General features: G+C 50.6%; 1 protein-coding gene across 1 annotated transcript in view; it reads right to left on the minus strand.

The window, feature by feature from the left end:
• The window catches only part of WDR90 (WD repeat domain 90), a 109,408-nt gene that overhangs the window by 38,363 nt on the left and 57,628 nt on the right, over nt 1-13,417 (minus strand). Inside the window, exons 13-18 of the mRNA XM_068246363.1 lie at nt 8,322-8,443; nt 6,772-6,928; nt 6,004-6,194; nt 3,559-3,727; nt 3,375-3,486; nt 215-386 (exon numbers count right to left, since the gene is read on the minus strand). Coding sequence (XP_068102464.1) covers nt 215-386; nt 3,375-3,486; nt 3,559-3,727; nt 6,004-6,194; nt 6,772-6,928; nt 8,322-8,443 — 923 coding nt within the window. The remainder of the gene's footprint in view (nt 1-214; nt 387-3,374; nt 3,487-3,558; nt 3,728-6,003; nt 6,195-6,771; nt 6,929-8,321; nt 8,444-13,417) is intronic.

The raw sequence follows: 13,417 nt of genomic DNA on the forward strand, positions 1-13,417 counted from the left end.
AGCATGTGTGACCCCGCCCCTAGTCTCCTCCCCCACCCGTCAGTACAGGCGAGCAGCATGTGTGACCCCGCCCCTAGTGTCCTCCCCCACCCGTCAGTACAGGCGAGCAGCATGTGTGACCCCGCCCCTAGTCTCCTCCCCCATCCGTCAGTACAGGCGAGCAGAGCAGCAGGCATGACCCCGCCCCCCACAGAGTCCCCTCCTGCCCCCGTACCTTGTTCCTGTGACCGCTGATCAGCCGGATGCTGCTGTCCTCCACCCAGTTCACGTACCACAATGTGCCGGCCGTCGTACCCACAATGCCAATCTCCAGAGCTTCATCAAACGTGGCACTGACAACAGCGCCATCCAGTGTCATCTCCTGCTCCATCAGGACAGACGAGGAGCTGCAAGAGAACAGAAGGCTTTATTCTCCTGTCATTAGCAGCCTGGCACACACATCCAACTATGATTGGCCGATTGTTCCCCTTCCATGTAGTAGGAGGGCCAATAGACATTGCATAGATCGTGCAGGTGAGCTCTCATACTGCATGGAGGTGGTCGGATTGGCCAATCACACATGGATGTGTGTATCAGGCTTCAGGGCCCAGTCACGCACCGGGGATCGCAAAACGATACTGATTACCACTAGAGTTTTGCTGCAGCACATTGCTTACAGCAGTCTCATGATTTTTGAGCGTTCGCGATTCCCTTTTTTAACATTGCAATCGCTCTAAAATCTCAAAAAAAAAACCTGCTGCACAAATCGCCGGTGATCGCGGCAGTGAGATCACTGCCATATACTTTCTTACACAGTGATTGCCAGCGATCAGCCGTAAATGGCATGATCGGGCCCTTCGTGACATCCCACAAAGGGGCATCTAGACCTTCTGATTAGAGAGAGATCTGTCAGCTGCCCGTACACCGCAGGCAGATTCCTGATCAATTTCATGCTGAAATCCATCCGGACTCGGCCTTGTGACGCCTCATCCCTCGCCCCCCCAGTGCCGCTTGTCCCCCTAATGTTCAATGTGCCCCCCCAGTGCCGCTGGCTCCGTCCTTACACGCACCCCTCCCCCAGTGCCGCTGGCTCCGTCCATACACGCACCCCTCCCCCAGTGCCGCTGGCTCCATCCTTACACGCACCCCTCCCCCACCCCCCCCACCCCCAGTGCCGCTTGTCCCCCTAATGTTCAATGTGCCCCCCCCAGTGCCGCTGGCTCCGTCCTTACACGCACCCCTCCCCCAGTGCCACTGGCTCCGTCCTTACACGCACTCCATCCCCAGTGCCGCTGGCTCCGTCCTTACACGCACCCCTCCCCCAGTGCCGCTGGCTCCGTCCTTACACGCACCCCTCCCCCAGTGCCACTGGCTCCGTCCTTACACGCACCCCTCCCCCAGTGCCGCTGGCTCCGTCCTTACACGCACCCCCCCAGTGCCGCTGGCTCCGTCCTTACACGCACCCCTCCCCCAGTGCCGCTGGCTCCGTCCTTACACGCACCCCTCCCCCAGTGCCGCTGGCTCCGTCCTTACACGCACCCCCCCAGTGCCGCTGGCTCCGTCCTTACACGCACCCCCCCAGTGCCACTGGCTCCGTCCTTACACGCACCCCTCCCCCAGTGCCGCTGGCTCCGTCCTTACACGCGCCCCTCCCCCAGTGCCACTGGCTCCGTCCTTACACGCACCCCTCCCCCAGTGCCGCTGGCTCCGTCCTTACACGCGCCCCCCCCAGTGTCGCTGTCTCCGTCCTTACACGCGCCCCTCCCCCAGTGCCACTGGCTCCGTCCTTACACGCACCCCTCCCCCAGTGCCGCTGGCTCCGTCCTTACACGCACCCCTCCCCCAGTGCCGCTGGCTCCGTCCTTACACGCGCCCCCCCAGTGTCGCTGTCTCCGTCCTTACACGCACCCCTCCCCCAGTGCCACTGGCTCCGTCCTTACACGCACCCCTCCCCCAGTGCCGCTGGCTCCGTCCTTACACGCACCCCTCCCCCAGTGTCGCTGTCTCCGTCCTTACACGCACCCCTCCCCCAGTGCCGCTGGCTCCGTCCTTACACGCACCCCTCCCCCAGTGCCACTGGCTCCATCCTTACACGCACCCCTCCCCCAGTGCCGCTGGCTCCGTCCTTACACGCACCCCTCCCCCAGTGCCGCTGGCTCCGTCCTTACACGCGCCCCCCCAGTGCCGCTGGCTCCGTCCTTACACGCACTCCATCCCCAGTGCCGCTGGCTCCGTCCTTACACGCACCCCTCCCCCAGTGCCACTGGCTCCGTCCTTACACGCACCCCTCCCCCAGTGCCGCTGGCTCCATCCTTACACGCACCCCCCCAGTGCCGCTGGCTCCGTCCTTACACGCACCCCCCCCAGTGCCGCTGGCTCCGTCCTTACACGCACCCCTCCCCCCAGTGCCGCTGGCTCCGTCCTTACACGCACTCCATCCCCCCCCCAAGTCGCTAAATATATGGGCATCATTATGCATTGCAATAGACCAAGCCTACTGATCACCCATAATGCATTGCAAAAGACCAAACTTACTGATGTCACCCATAATGCATTGCTGTAGACCGAGCCTACTGATGTCATCCATAATGCATTGCAATAGACCGAGCCTACTGATCACCTATAATTCACTGCAATAGGCCAAGCCTACTGATGTCACCCATAATGCATTGCAGCTCAGATGATTGCAGTTATCCCATTGGTACAGGTACAACAGCTTGACTTTCAGCCTACAGTAGGCGTGAGCTCACATATTTTCATTAGTAACACTAGTGACCTAAGCCTGTTTGAAAACGGTCACTAGGTCTGCCACCACCGTGCACCTGTCCGTCGTGTGCACCCGCCCGCTTGGCTGGCCCGCCCTGCGTCCTGTCCCAATGGCTGTCAGTGCTTAACATGCGCAGCAGCACAAAAGCCCTGACACACAGAGAGGACACAGGGACACTTGCAAATTATTAGGTAGGATTAGCCAGCTTTAAGCACCTGCACAGCACTCGCAGTTACATCAAATGGCTCCTGTGCCAGGACCTGGGGAATCTAACACCTCAGGAGCAGTCACCCCTCCTCCCCCTCCCCTCCACCAGATCACACTGACCATGTGTGGATCCATACCTGGCCTGGGATCCCTTGTCTCTCACCTCCTGCACCACATGTGGAGGATGGCAGAGGCTCCGGCACCTCAGGAGCAGTCACCCCCCCTCCCCCCCCCCCCCACCAGATCACACCACACACTGACCATGTGTGGGTCCATACCTGGCCTGGGACCCCTTCTCTCTCACCTCCAGCACCACATGTGGAGGATGGCAGAGGCTCCGGCACCTCAGGAGCAGTCACCCCCCCTCCCCCCCCCCCCCCCACCAGATCACAGCGCACACTGACCACGTCTGGATCCATACCTGGCCTGGGATCCCTTGTCTCTCAGCTCCTGCACCACGGCCACAGACCACAGCCTCAGACGGCGGGTATTACTTCCTGTCACCAGCCTGTTCCCGCCACACAGCACGACACCTTGAGGAAGAGCAGAGTATTACACACACTGTCATACAGCTGGCATGTGTGGGACGAGGAGCTGACACTCACCGATCTCCCCCTGATCCGCCTCCCATGTCATGAAGCAGCGGTGAGTCTGGGCGTCCCACACACACACTTGCCCCGTGCTGCAGCCTGTATACAGCAGGGAGGTGTGGTTATAGGCCAGGGAGGTGAGTTCTGCTGTGCCCACCTCGTCTGGTACAGCAGCTCGGAACACCTGGGAGACGAGAGTAAGGAGTAAACCAAGAGTCAGGAGTAAACCTCTACCTAACACCTGGGAGGGAAGATTCAGCAGTAAACATCTAACACCTGGGAGGGAAGAGTCAGGAGTAAACATCTAACACCTGGGAGGGAAGAGTCAGGAGTAAACATCTAACACCTGGGAGGGAAGAGTCAGCAGTAAACATCTAACACCTGGGAGGGAAGAGTCAGCAGTAAACATCTAACACCTGGGAGGGAAGAGTCAGGAGTAAACATCTAACACCTGGGAGGGAAGAGTCAGGAGTAAACATCTACCTAACACCTGGAAGGGAAGAGTCAGGAGTAAACATCTAACACCTGGGAGGGAAGAGTCAGGAGTAAACATCTACCTAACACCTGGGAGGGAAGAGTCAGGAGTAAACATCTAACACCTGGGAGGGAAGAGTCAGGAGTAAACATCTACCTAACACCTGGGAGGGAAGAGTCAGGAGTAAACATCTAACACCTGGGAGGGAAGAGTCAGCAGTAAACATCTAACACCTGGGAGGGAAGAGTCAGCAGTAAACATCTACCTAACACCTGGGAGGGAAGAGTCAGGAGTAAACATCTAACACCTAGGAGGGAAGAGTCAGCAGTAAACATCTACCTAACACCTGGGAGGGAAGAGTCAGGAGTAAACATCTACCTAACACCTGGGAGGGAAGAGTCAGCAGTAAACATCTAACACCTGGGAGGGAAGAGTCAGGAGTAAACATCTAACACCTGGGAGGGAAGAGTCAGCAGTAAACATCTACCTAACACCTGGGAGGGAAGAGTCAGCAGTAAACATCTAACACCTGGGAGGGAAGAGTCAGGAGTAAACATCTAACACCTGGGAGGGAAGAGTCAGGAGTAAACATCTAACACCTGGGAGGGAAGAGTCAGGAGTAAACATCTAACACCTGGGAGGGAAGAGTCAGGAGTAAACATCTACCTAACACCTGGGAGGGAAGAGTCAGCAGTAAACATCTAACACCTGGGAGGGAAGAGTCAGGAGTAAACATCTAACACCTGGGAGGGAAGAGTCAGGAGTAAACATCTAACACCTGGGAGGGAAGAGTCAGCAGTAAACATCTAACACCTGGGAGGGAAGAGTCAGGAGTAAACATCTAACACCTGGGAGGGAAGAGTCAGGAGTAAACATCTAACACCTGGGAGGGAAGAGTCAGGAGTAAACATCTACCTAACACCTGGAAGGGAAGAGTCAGGAGTAAACATCTAACACCTGGGAGGGAAGAGTCAGGAGTAAACATCTACCTAACACCTGGGAGGGAAGAGTCAGGAGTAAACATCTAACACCTGGGAGGGAAGAGTCAGGAGTAAACATCTACCTAACACCTGGGAGGGAAGAGTCAGGAGTAAACATCTAACACCTGGGAGGGAAGAGTCAGGAGTAAACATCTACCTAACACCTGGAAGGGAAGAGTCAGGAGTAAACATCTAACACCTGGGAGGGAAGAGTCAGGAGTAAACATCTAACACCTGGGAGGGAAGAGTCAGGAGTAAACATCTAACACCTGGGAGGGAAGAGTCAGGAGTAAACATCTACCTAACACCTGGGAGGGAAGAGTCAGGAGTAAACATCTAACACCTGGGAGGGAAGAGTCAGGAGTAAACATCTACCTAACACCTGGAAGGGAAGAGTCAGGAGTAAACATCTAACACCTGGGAGGGAAGAGTCAGGAGTAAACATCTACCTAACACCTGGGAGGGAAGAGTCAGGAGTAAACATCTACCTAACACCTGGGAGGGAAGAGTCAGGAGTAAACATCTAACACCTGGGAGGGAAGAGTCAGCAGTAAACATCTAACACCTGGAAGGGAAGAATCAGGAGTAAACATCTAACACCTGGGAGGGAAGAGTCAGGAGTAAACATCTAACACCTGGGAGGGAAGAGTCAGCAGTAAACATCTAACACCTGGAAGGGAAGAATCAGGAGTAAACATCTAACACCTGGGAGGGAAGAGTCAGCAGTAAACATCTACCTAACACCTGGGAGGGAAGAGTCAGGAGTAAACATCTAACACCTGGGAGGGAAGAGTCAGCAGTAAACATCTACCTAACACCTGGGAGGGAAGAGTCAGGAGTAAACATCTAACACCTGGGAGGGAAGAGTCAGCAGTAAACATCTAACACCTGGGAGAGAAGAGTCAGGAGTAAACATCTAACACCTGGAAGGGAAGAGTCAGGAGTAAATGTCTAACAGCAAAGCGCTGAGTTACATCGAGGAGATTGGAATCAGATGTCACTGACCTTCATCTGGGTGGTGGTGGCCTGCTCCTCTATGCGCCAGAAGCTAACAGCACCTGTCCCCACGCAGGAGAAACTGTTGGCATGCGCTGGATTGAAAAGGACGGCGTGCACCGGCAGGGTCATGTGACTGCTGGACAACAGCTCAAAGGTCCTGGTGCTCCACAAAGCCAGCCTACCGTCTCGGAAGTCACCTGATGGACAAGAGAGAAGCCACAACGTTCAATCTGTGGTAGGACAACAGCTGCCATAACGGAGTCATATATGTAGAGATGTTCCATGCTATCTCCTCTCAATTTCTGCCCATCAGCCGGAGGCAACGGACTGTCCTCCTTTACCCCTAGTGTCCTCTCTCTATTCCTGCCCACCAGCAGGACCAATATAACCAACTGACTGTTTTCCGTTACCACTAGTGTCCCCTATCAGGCCTGGAAGTCCTGGAGGACTTCCTCCATACCCTCAGTCATGTCCCTCAGACCTTCAGAATCTAGTCTTTCTTCTGGACCTACCCGAGATCCACATAGATTCTCTATCCACATAATGATCCTGGAGGACAACCAACCATGGCTGGACTGAAGAGGACGGGGGCGGGGCACAGCCGTCTATCAGTGCCGGGGGCGGGGCACAGCCGTCTATCAGTGCCGGGGGGCGGGGCAAAGCCGTCTATCAGTGCCGGGAGCAGAATCTATAGCCTGGGATGGGGCAGGAGTAACATGCAGTGCTCAGATGACGGATCACCACGACTCGGCACATCAAGAGAGCCATACTCACCAGCGGTGATCAGCAGCCGGTCGTCCCGGGAGAAGCTCATGGCCTGGACTTCACTGCCATGGAACTGCAGGATTTTATTACAGGAGCCGTCCTGCGTGTTCCAGACTCTGATGTGACACATGGAGGTGCCGTCTGCGGAGGAGGAGGAGGCCAGGATCTGTGGACACAGACACACCATTACACACTACACAGCGGCAAGGGTTAAAGTGGGATAAAACTGTGAAATAACATTCAATAAGATAGAGAAGTTTCTCCAAGTGATCAATGGTCCTTCTCATGGTCACAGCATAGACAGAGGAGTTTCTCCAAGTGGTCCTTCTCATGGTCACAGCGTAGACAGAGGAGTTTCTCCAAGTGGTCCTTCTCATGGTCACAGCGTAGACAGAGGAGTTTCTCCAAGTGGTCCTTCTCATGGTCACAGGGTAGATAGGAGTTTCTCCAAGTGGTCAGAGGTCCTTCTCATGGTCACAGCGTAGACAGAGGAGTTTCTCCAAGTGATCAATGGTCCTTCTCATGGTCACAGGGTAGACAGAGGAGTTTCTCCAAGTGGTCCTTCTCATGGTCACAGCGTAGACAGAGGAGTTTCTCCAAGTGGTCCTTCTCATGGTCGCAGGGTAGATAGGAGTTTCTCCAGGTGGTCAGTGGTCCTTCTCATTGTCACAGCGTAGACAGAGGAGTTTCTCCAAGTGGTCCTTCTCATGGTCACAGCGTAGACAGAGGAGTTTCTCCAAGTGGTCCTTCTCATGGTCGCAGGGTAGATAGGAGTTTCTCCAGGTGGTCAGTGGTCCTTCTCATAGTCACGGTCACAGGGTAGATAGGAGTTTCTCCAGGTGGTCAGTGGCCCTTCTCATGGTCACAGGGTAGACAGAGGAGTTTCTCCAAGTGGTCCTTCTCATGGTCGCAGGGTAGATAGGAGTTTCTCCAGGTGGTCAGTGGTCCTTCTTATGGTCATGGTCACAGGGTAGATAGGAGTTTCTCCAAGTGGTCAGTGGTCCTTCTCATGGTCACAGGGTAGACAGAGGAGTTTCTCCAAGTGGTCCTTCTCATGGTCGCAGGGTAGATAAGAGTTTCTCCAGGTGGTCAGTGGTCCTTCTTATGGTCATGGTCACAGGGTAGATAGGAGTTTCTCCAGGTGGTCAGTGGTCCTTCTCATGGTCGCAGGGTAGATAGGAGTTTCTCCAAGTGGTCCTTCTCATGGTCGCAGGGTAGATAGGAGTTTCTCCAGGTGGTCAGTGGTCCTTCTCATGGTCACGGTCACAGGGTAGATAGAGGAGTTTCTCCAGGTGGTCAATGGTCCTTCTCATGGTCGCAGGGTAGATAGGAGTTTCTCCAAGTGGTCCTTCTCATGGTCGCAGGGTAGATAGGAGTTTCTCCAGGTGGTCAGTGGTCCTTCTCATGGTCACGGTCACAGGGTAGATAGAGGAGTTTCTCCAGGTGGTCAGTGGTCCTTCTCATGGTCACAGGGTAGACAGAGGTGTTTCTCCAAGTGTTCCTTCTCATCAAACCTTTTCTAGCGGATTACTCAATTTCTGAGAACACTGTGTACTCACCCGAGCATCATGGGTAAGCGCCAGGGTAGAGATCTCCTCCGCATGTCCCAACCAATGGCGCTGCGATCCTGAATGCAGATCCTCCACCACCACGAGACAGCCACAGGTGTAAGCAAAGAACCCTGCAGGGGTGCACGACAACAAACACAGCAATCAGCTATACAGTAATGCAGCTTTACCTCACGCCCAGACACACCGATCTGCTGAAACGCACTCCATCCCCCCCCCAAGTCGCTAAATATATGGGCATCATTATGCATTGCAATAGACCAAGCCTACTGATCACCCATAATGCATTGCAAAAGACCAAACTTACTGATGTCACCCATAATGCATTGCTGTAGACCGAGCCTACTGATGTCATCCATAATGCATTGCAATAGACCGAGCCTACTGATCACCTATAATTCACTGCAATAGGCCAAGCCTACTGATGTCACCCATAATGCATTGCAGCTCAGATGATTGCAGTTATCCCATTGGTACAGGTACAACAGCTTGACTTTCAGCCTACAGTAGGCGTGAGCTCACATATTTTCATTAGTAACACTAGTGACCTAAGCCTGTTTGAAAACGGTCACTAGGTCTGCCACCACCGTGCACCTGTCCGTCGTGTGCACCCGCCCGCTTGGCTGGCCCGCCCTGCGTCCTGTCCCAATGGCTGTCAGTGCTTAACATGCGCAGCAGCACAAAAGCCCTGACACACAGAGAGGACACAGGGACACTTGCAAATTATTAGGTAGGATTAGCCAGCTTTAAGCACCTGCACAGCACTCGCAGTTACATCAAATGGCTCCTGTGCCAGGACCTGGGGAATCTAACACCTCAGGAGCAGTCACCCCTCCTCCCCCCAAAGAACCCTGCAGGGGTGCACGACAACAAACACAGCAATCAGCTATACAGTAATGCAGCTTTACCTCACGCCCAGACACACCGATCTGCTGAAACATCATGGCCACCCGCTTAGGTCACCCCTCAAAATCTAGACTTCGTCCAACTCTGTCAATTACCCAATCAAATGGTAGACTCCGCCCATCCATCAGTCTCTGAGACAGACCATCATGTACTGCAACCCATGCCAGCCATAAAGAGCCAACCACAGCTGCAAAGGATTATGGGATATCACAGGCTTTGTGGATAAAAGACAAGTGAGTAATTTGGCCATATTATCCAGGGGGGTAACTGCAGATAACAGTGGTCTTATCTTGGGCATACACAGAATAGATTATGCGCCGGATTGAGCCGCTGGCTCAATCCCGGCACATCCCCGCCGGCGCCTGGATCGATCCCCGCTCGTCCCCGTGGGCGCTCCTTATCTTCCGCTCGATTCTTTACGTACTGGGGGTCTCGCGTCCCCCCTGCACACCTGGGCGGAGCTACAAACAGCACATCAGACTTCACCCATTCATGTCAATGGAGAATATGTAAAAGGCTGCCATTCTCACAGTAATCAAGCCAGAGTCCCCACACTTGGCACAGTTGGTCACTTGGTGACCGAGGTTACAAATCCTGGAAAATTGGGCGGAGCATAAAACAGCCAATCAAATTTCAGCCATTAATTTTTAATGGGAAAATGTAAACTGCAGCTATTCTTACACTGTTAATCGCAGGGTTCTCAAACTTGGCACACTTGGTCACTGGGCGAATGAGATTAAGATTCAGGAAAGTGGGTGGAGCCTACAACAGCCAATTAAAATTCACCTATTGATTTTTAAGGGGAATATTTGAACTGTTGCCATTCTTACACTGTTAATGGCAGAGGCTTCAAACTTGCTACAGTTGGTCATTGGGTGACTGGGGTCCAAATTCACTAAAGGGGCGGGGCCACAAACAGCCAATCAGATTTCCTTGGTGGATAAACTGCTTCCATTCACACATTTTTGATGCCAGGAACCTGAAAACTCACAAACTTGGTCATTGAGTGACTGTGTGTCAAGGTTACAAAAAGTGGGCGGAGCCAAAAACAAATTTAACTGGGAAAATATAAACATCAGCCATTCTTACACTGTTAATGGCAGGGTTGTTAAACTTTGCACAGTTGGTCACTGGGTGACTGGAATTAATATTCAGGAAAATGAATGGAGCCTACAACAGCCAAACAAAATTCACCTGTTGATTTTCCATTCTTACACTGTTAATAGCAGGTGCCTCAAACCTGGTACTGTTAGTCACTGGGTGACTGGGGTTCAAATTCAGAAAGGGGGTGGAGCCACAAACAGCCAATCAGATTTGTTTAATTTCAATGGGAATATACAAATTATTAATACCAAGGACCCCAAAGCTCATAAATTTGGTCATTGAGTGACTGTATGTCAAGGTTAGAAATAGTGGGCGGAGCCAAAAACAACTAACTTTGTACATAGGAAAATATAAACTGCAGCCATTCTTACACTGTTAATGGTAGGGTTCTCAAACTTGACACAGTTGGTCACTGAGTGACGGATTGATATACAGAAATGTGGGTGGAGCCTACAGCAGCCAATCAAAATTCATCTATTGATTTTCAAGGAGAATATTTACATTGCTACCATTCTTACACTGTTAATGGCAGAGGCCTCAAATCTAAAACAGTCATTGGGTGACTGGGGTCCAAATTCACTAAAGGGGGCGGAGCCACAAACAGCCAATCAAATTTGTTAGATTGATTTCAGCCATTCTGTTATTGGCAGGGTTCTCAAACTTGACACAGGTGGTTCACTGGATGACTGGGATTAATACTCAGGAAAGTGGGTGGAGCCTACAGCAGCCAATCAAAACTCACCTTTTGATTTTCAAGGGGAATATTTACATTGCTGCCATTCATACATTCTTAATGGCAAAGGTCTCAAATCTGGTACAGTCAGTCACTGGGAGACTGGGGTTTTAAATTCTCTTAAAAGGGAGTGGGCCAAAAACAGCCAATCAGATTTGTTTAATTTCAATGGGAAATTGCTATTTATTGATGCCAAGGACCCCAAAGCTCATAAACTTGGTCATTGACTAAGTGACTAAGTTACATGGGAAAATATAAACTACTGCCATTCTTACACTGTTATTGGCAGGGCTCTCAGACTTTGCACAGTTGGTCACTGAGTGACTGGGATTCATGTTCAGAAAAGTGGGTGGAGCCTACAACAGCCAATCAAATTTCACCTATTGATTTTCAAGAGGAATATTGGAACTGTTGCCATTCTTACACTGTTAATGGCAGATGCCTCAAACCTGCTACAGTCGGTCATTAACCACTTCACAACTGAGGGGTTTTACCCCTTCAGCATCCGAGCAATTTTCTCCTTTCAGCGCTCCTTACATTCATTCGCCTATAACTTTATCATTACTTATCACAATAAAATGAACTATATCTTGTTTTTTTCACCACCAATTAGGCTTTCTTTAGGTGGGACACTATGCCAATAATTATTTTACTCTAAATGTGTTTTAAAGGGAAAATAGGAAAACATTTGGAAAAAAAAAACATTTTTCAGTTTTCCGCCATTATAGTTTTTAAATAATGCATGCTACTATAATTAAAATCCATGTAACTTATATGCCCATTTGTCCCAGTTATTACACCGTTTAAATTATGTCCCTATCACAATGTTTGGCGACAATATTTTATTTAAAAATAAAGGTGCATTTTTTTTCAGTTTTGTGTCCCTCCTTAATTACAAGCCCATAATCTATAAAGTAACAGTGTTATACCCTCTTGATATAAATATTTAAAGATTTCAGTCCCTAAGGTAACTATTTAAGTTTTTTTTTTTATTGTAATTTTTTTTTTATTTTAATATTACAAAAAAAATTATTGGTAACAATTGGGGAGTGTGGGAGTTAATGAGTTAAATTTAATAGTGATAATAATGTATTTGTATGTGAAAAATGTGTTTGGGTGTAGTATTACTTTTTGGCCACAAGATGGCCACATTTTTTTTTTCAGGCGTCCTGCAAGCGTCGGAAGGACGCTTGCAGGAAGGGAGGCTGGGAAACTGAGTTTTTTCACAATGATCGGCTGCTTCTCGTAGAAGCATGCTGATCCTTGCGGGGGCAGAGATCAACGAACGGGAATGGATTTTCCCGTTCATTGATCTCCGGGCGAGCGGGCAGCGGCGTGCACGATCGCGGGAGTGCGAGCGGGAGCGCGGAGTGCAAGCGGGAGCGTGGACAGCGGCGGCAGCGGCGGGGAGTGCATATATCTACACCCCGGGCGGGGAACTGAAGTCCAAAAATTCAAAATCACTAAAAGGGCGGAGCCACAAACAGCCAATCAGATTTCTTTGCTGGATAAAATGCTTCCATTCACACCATTTTGATGCCAGGAACCCGAAAGCTCAAAACTTGGTCATTGAGTGACTGTGTGTCCAGGTTACAAAAAGTGGGTGGAGTCAAAAACAGATTTCCCTGGGAAAATGTAAACTGCAGCCCTTCTTCACTGTTATTGGCAGGGTTCTCAAACTTTGCACAGTTGGTTACTGGGTGACTGGGATTGATATTCAGAAATGTGGGTTGAGCCTTAAAAACTAATCAAAATTCACCTGTTGTTTTTCAAGGGGAATAATGAAATTGCTGCCATTCTTGCACTGTTAATGGAACAAGCCTCAAACCTGGTACAGTTGGTCATTGGGTCACTGGGGTTTAAATTCAAAAAAGGGGGCGGAACCACAACCAATCAGATTTGGTTCATTTCACTGGGAAAATATAAATTATTGATGTCAAGGACCCAAAAGCTCACAAAATTGGTCATTGAGTGGCTGTGTATCCAGGTTACAAAAAAGTGGGCAGAGCCAAAAACAAATTTTACTGGGAAAATATAAACTGCAGCCATTTTTACACTGTTCATGGCAGAGTTCTCAAACTTTGCCCAGATGATCACTGGGTGACTGATTTATATGCAGGGAAGTGGGTAGAGCCTATAACAGCCAATCAGAATTCATTTGTTGAGTTTCAAGGGGAATATTTAAATTTCTGCCATTTTTACCTGTCAGTGCTCCTTCCATTCATTCGCCAATAACTTTATCACTACTTATCACAACTAAATGATCTAGATCTTGTTATTTTCAGCACCAAATACGGCTTTCTTTAGGCGGTACATTAATGCTAAGAATTATTTTATTCTAAAT

Source organism: Hyperolius riggenbachi, chromosome 7, assembly GCF_040937935.1.
Source record: "Hyperolius riggenbachi isolate aHypRig1 chromosome 7, aHypRig1.pri, whole genome shotgun sequence".
Lineage (NCBI taxonomy): Eukaryota > Metazoa > Chordata > Amphibia > Anura > Hyperoliidae > Hyperolius > Hyperolius riggenbachi.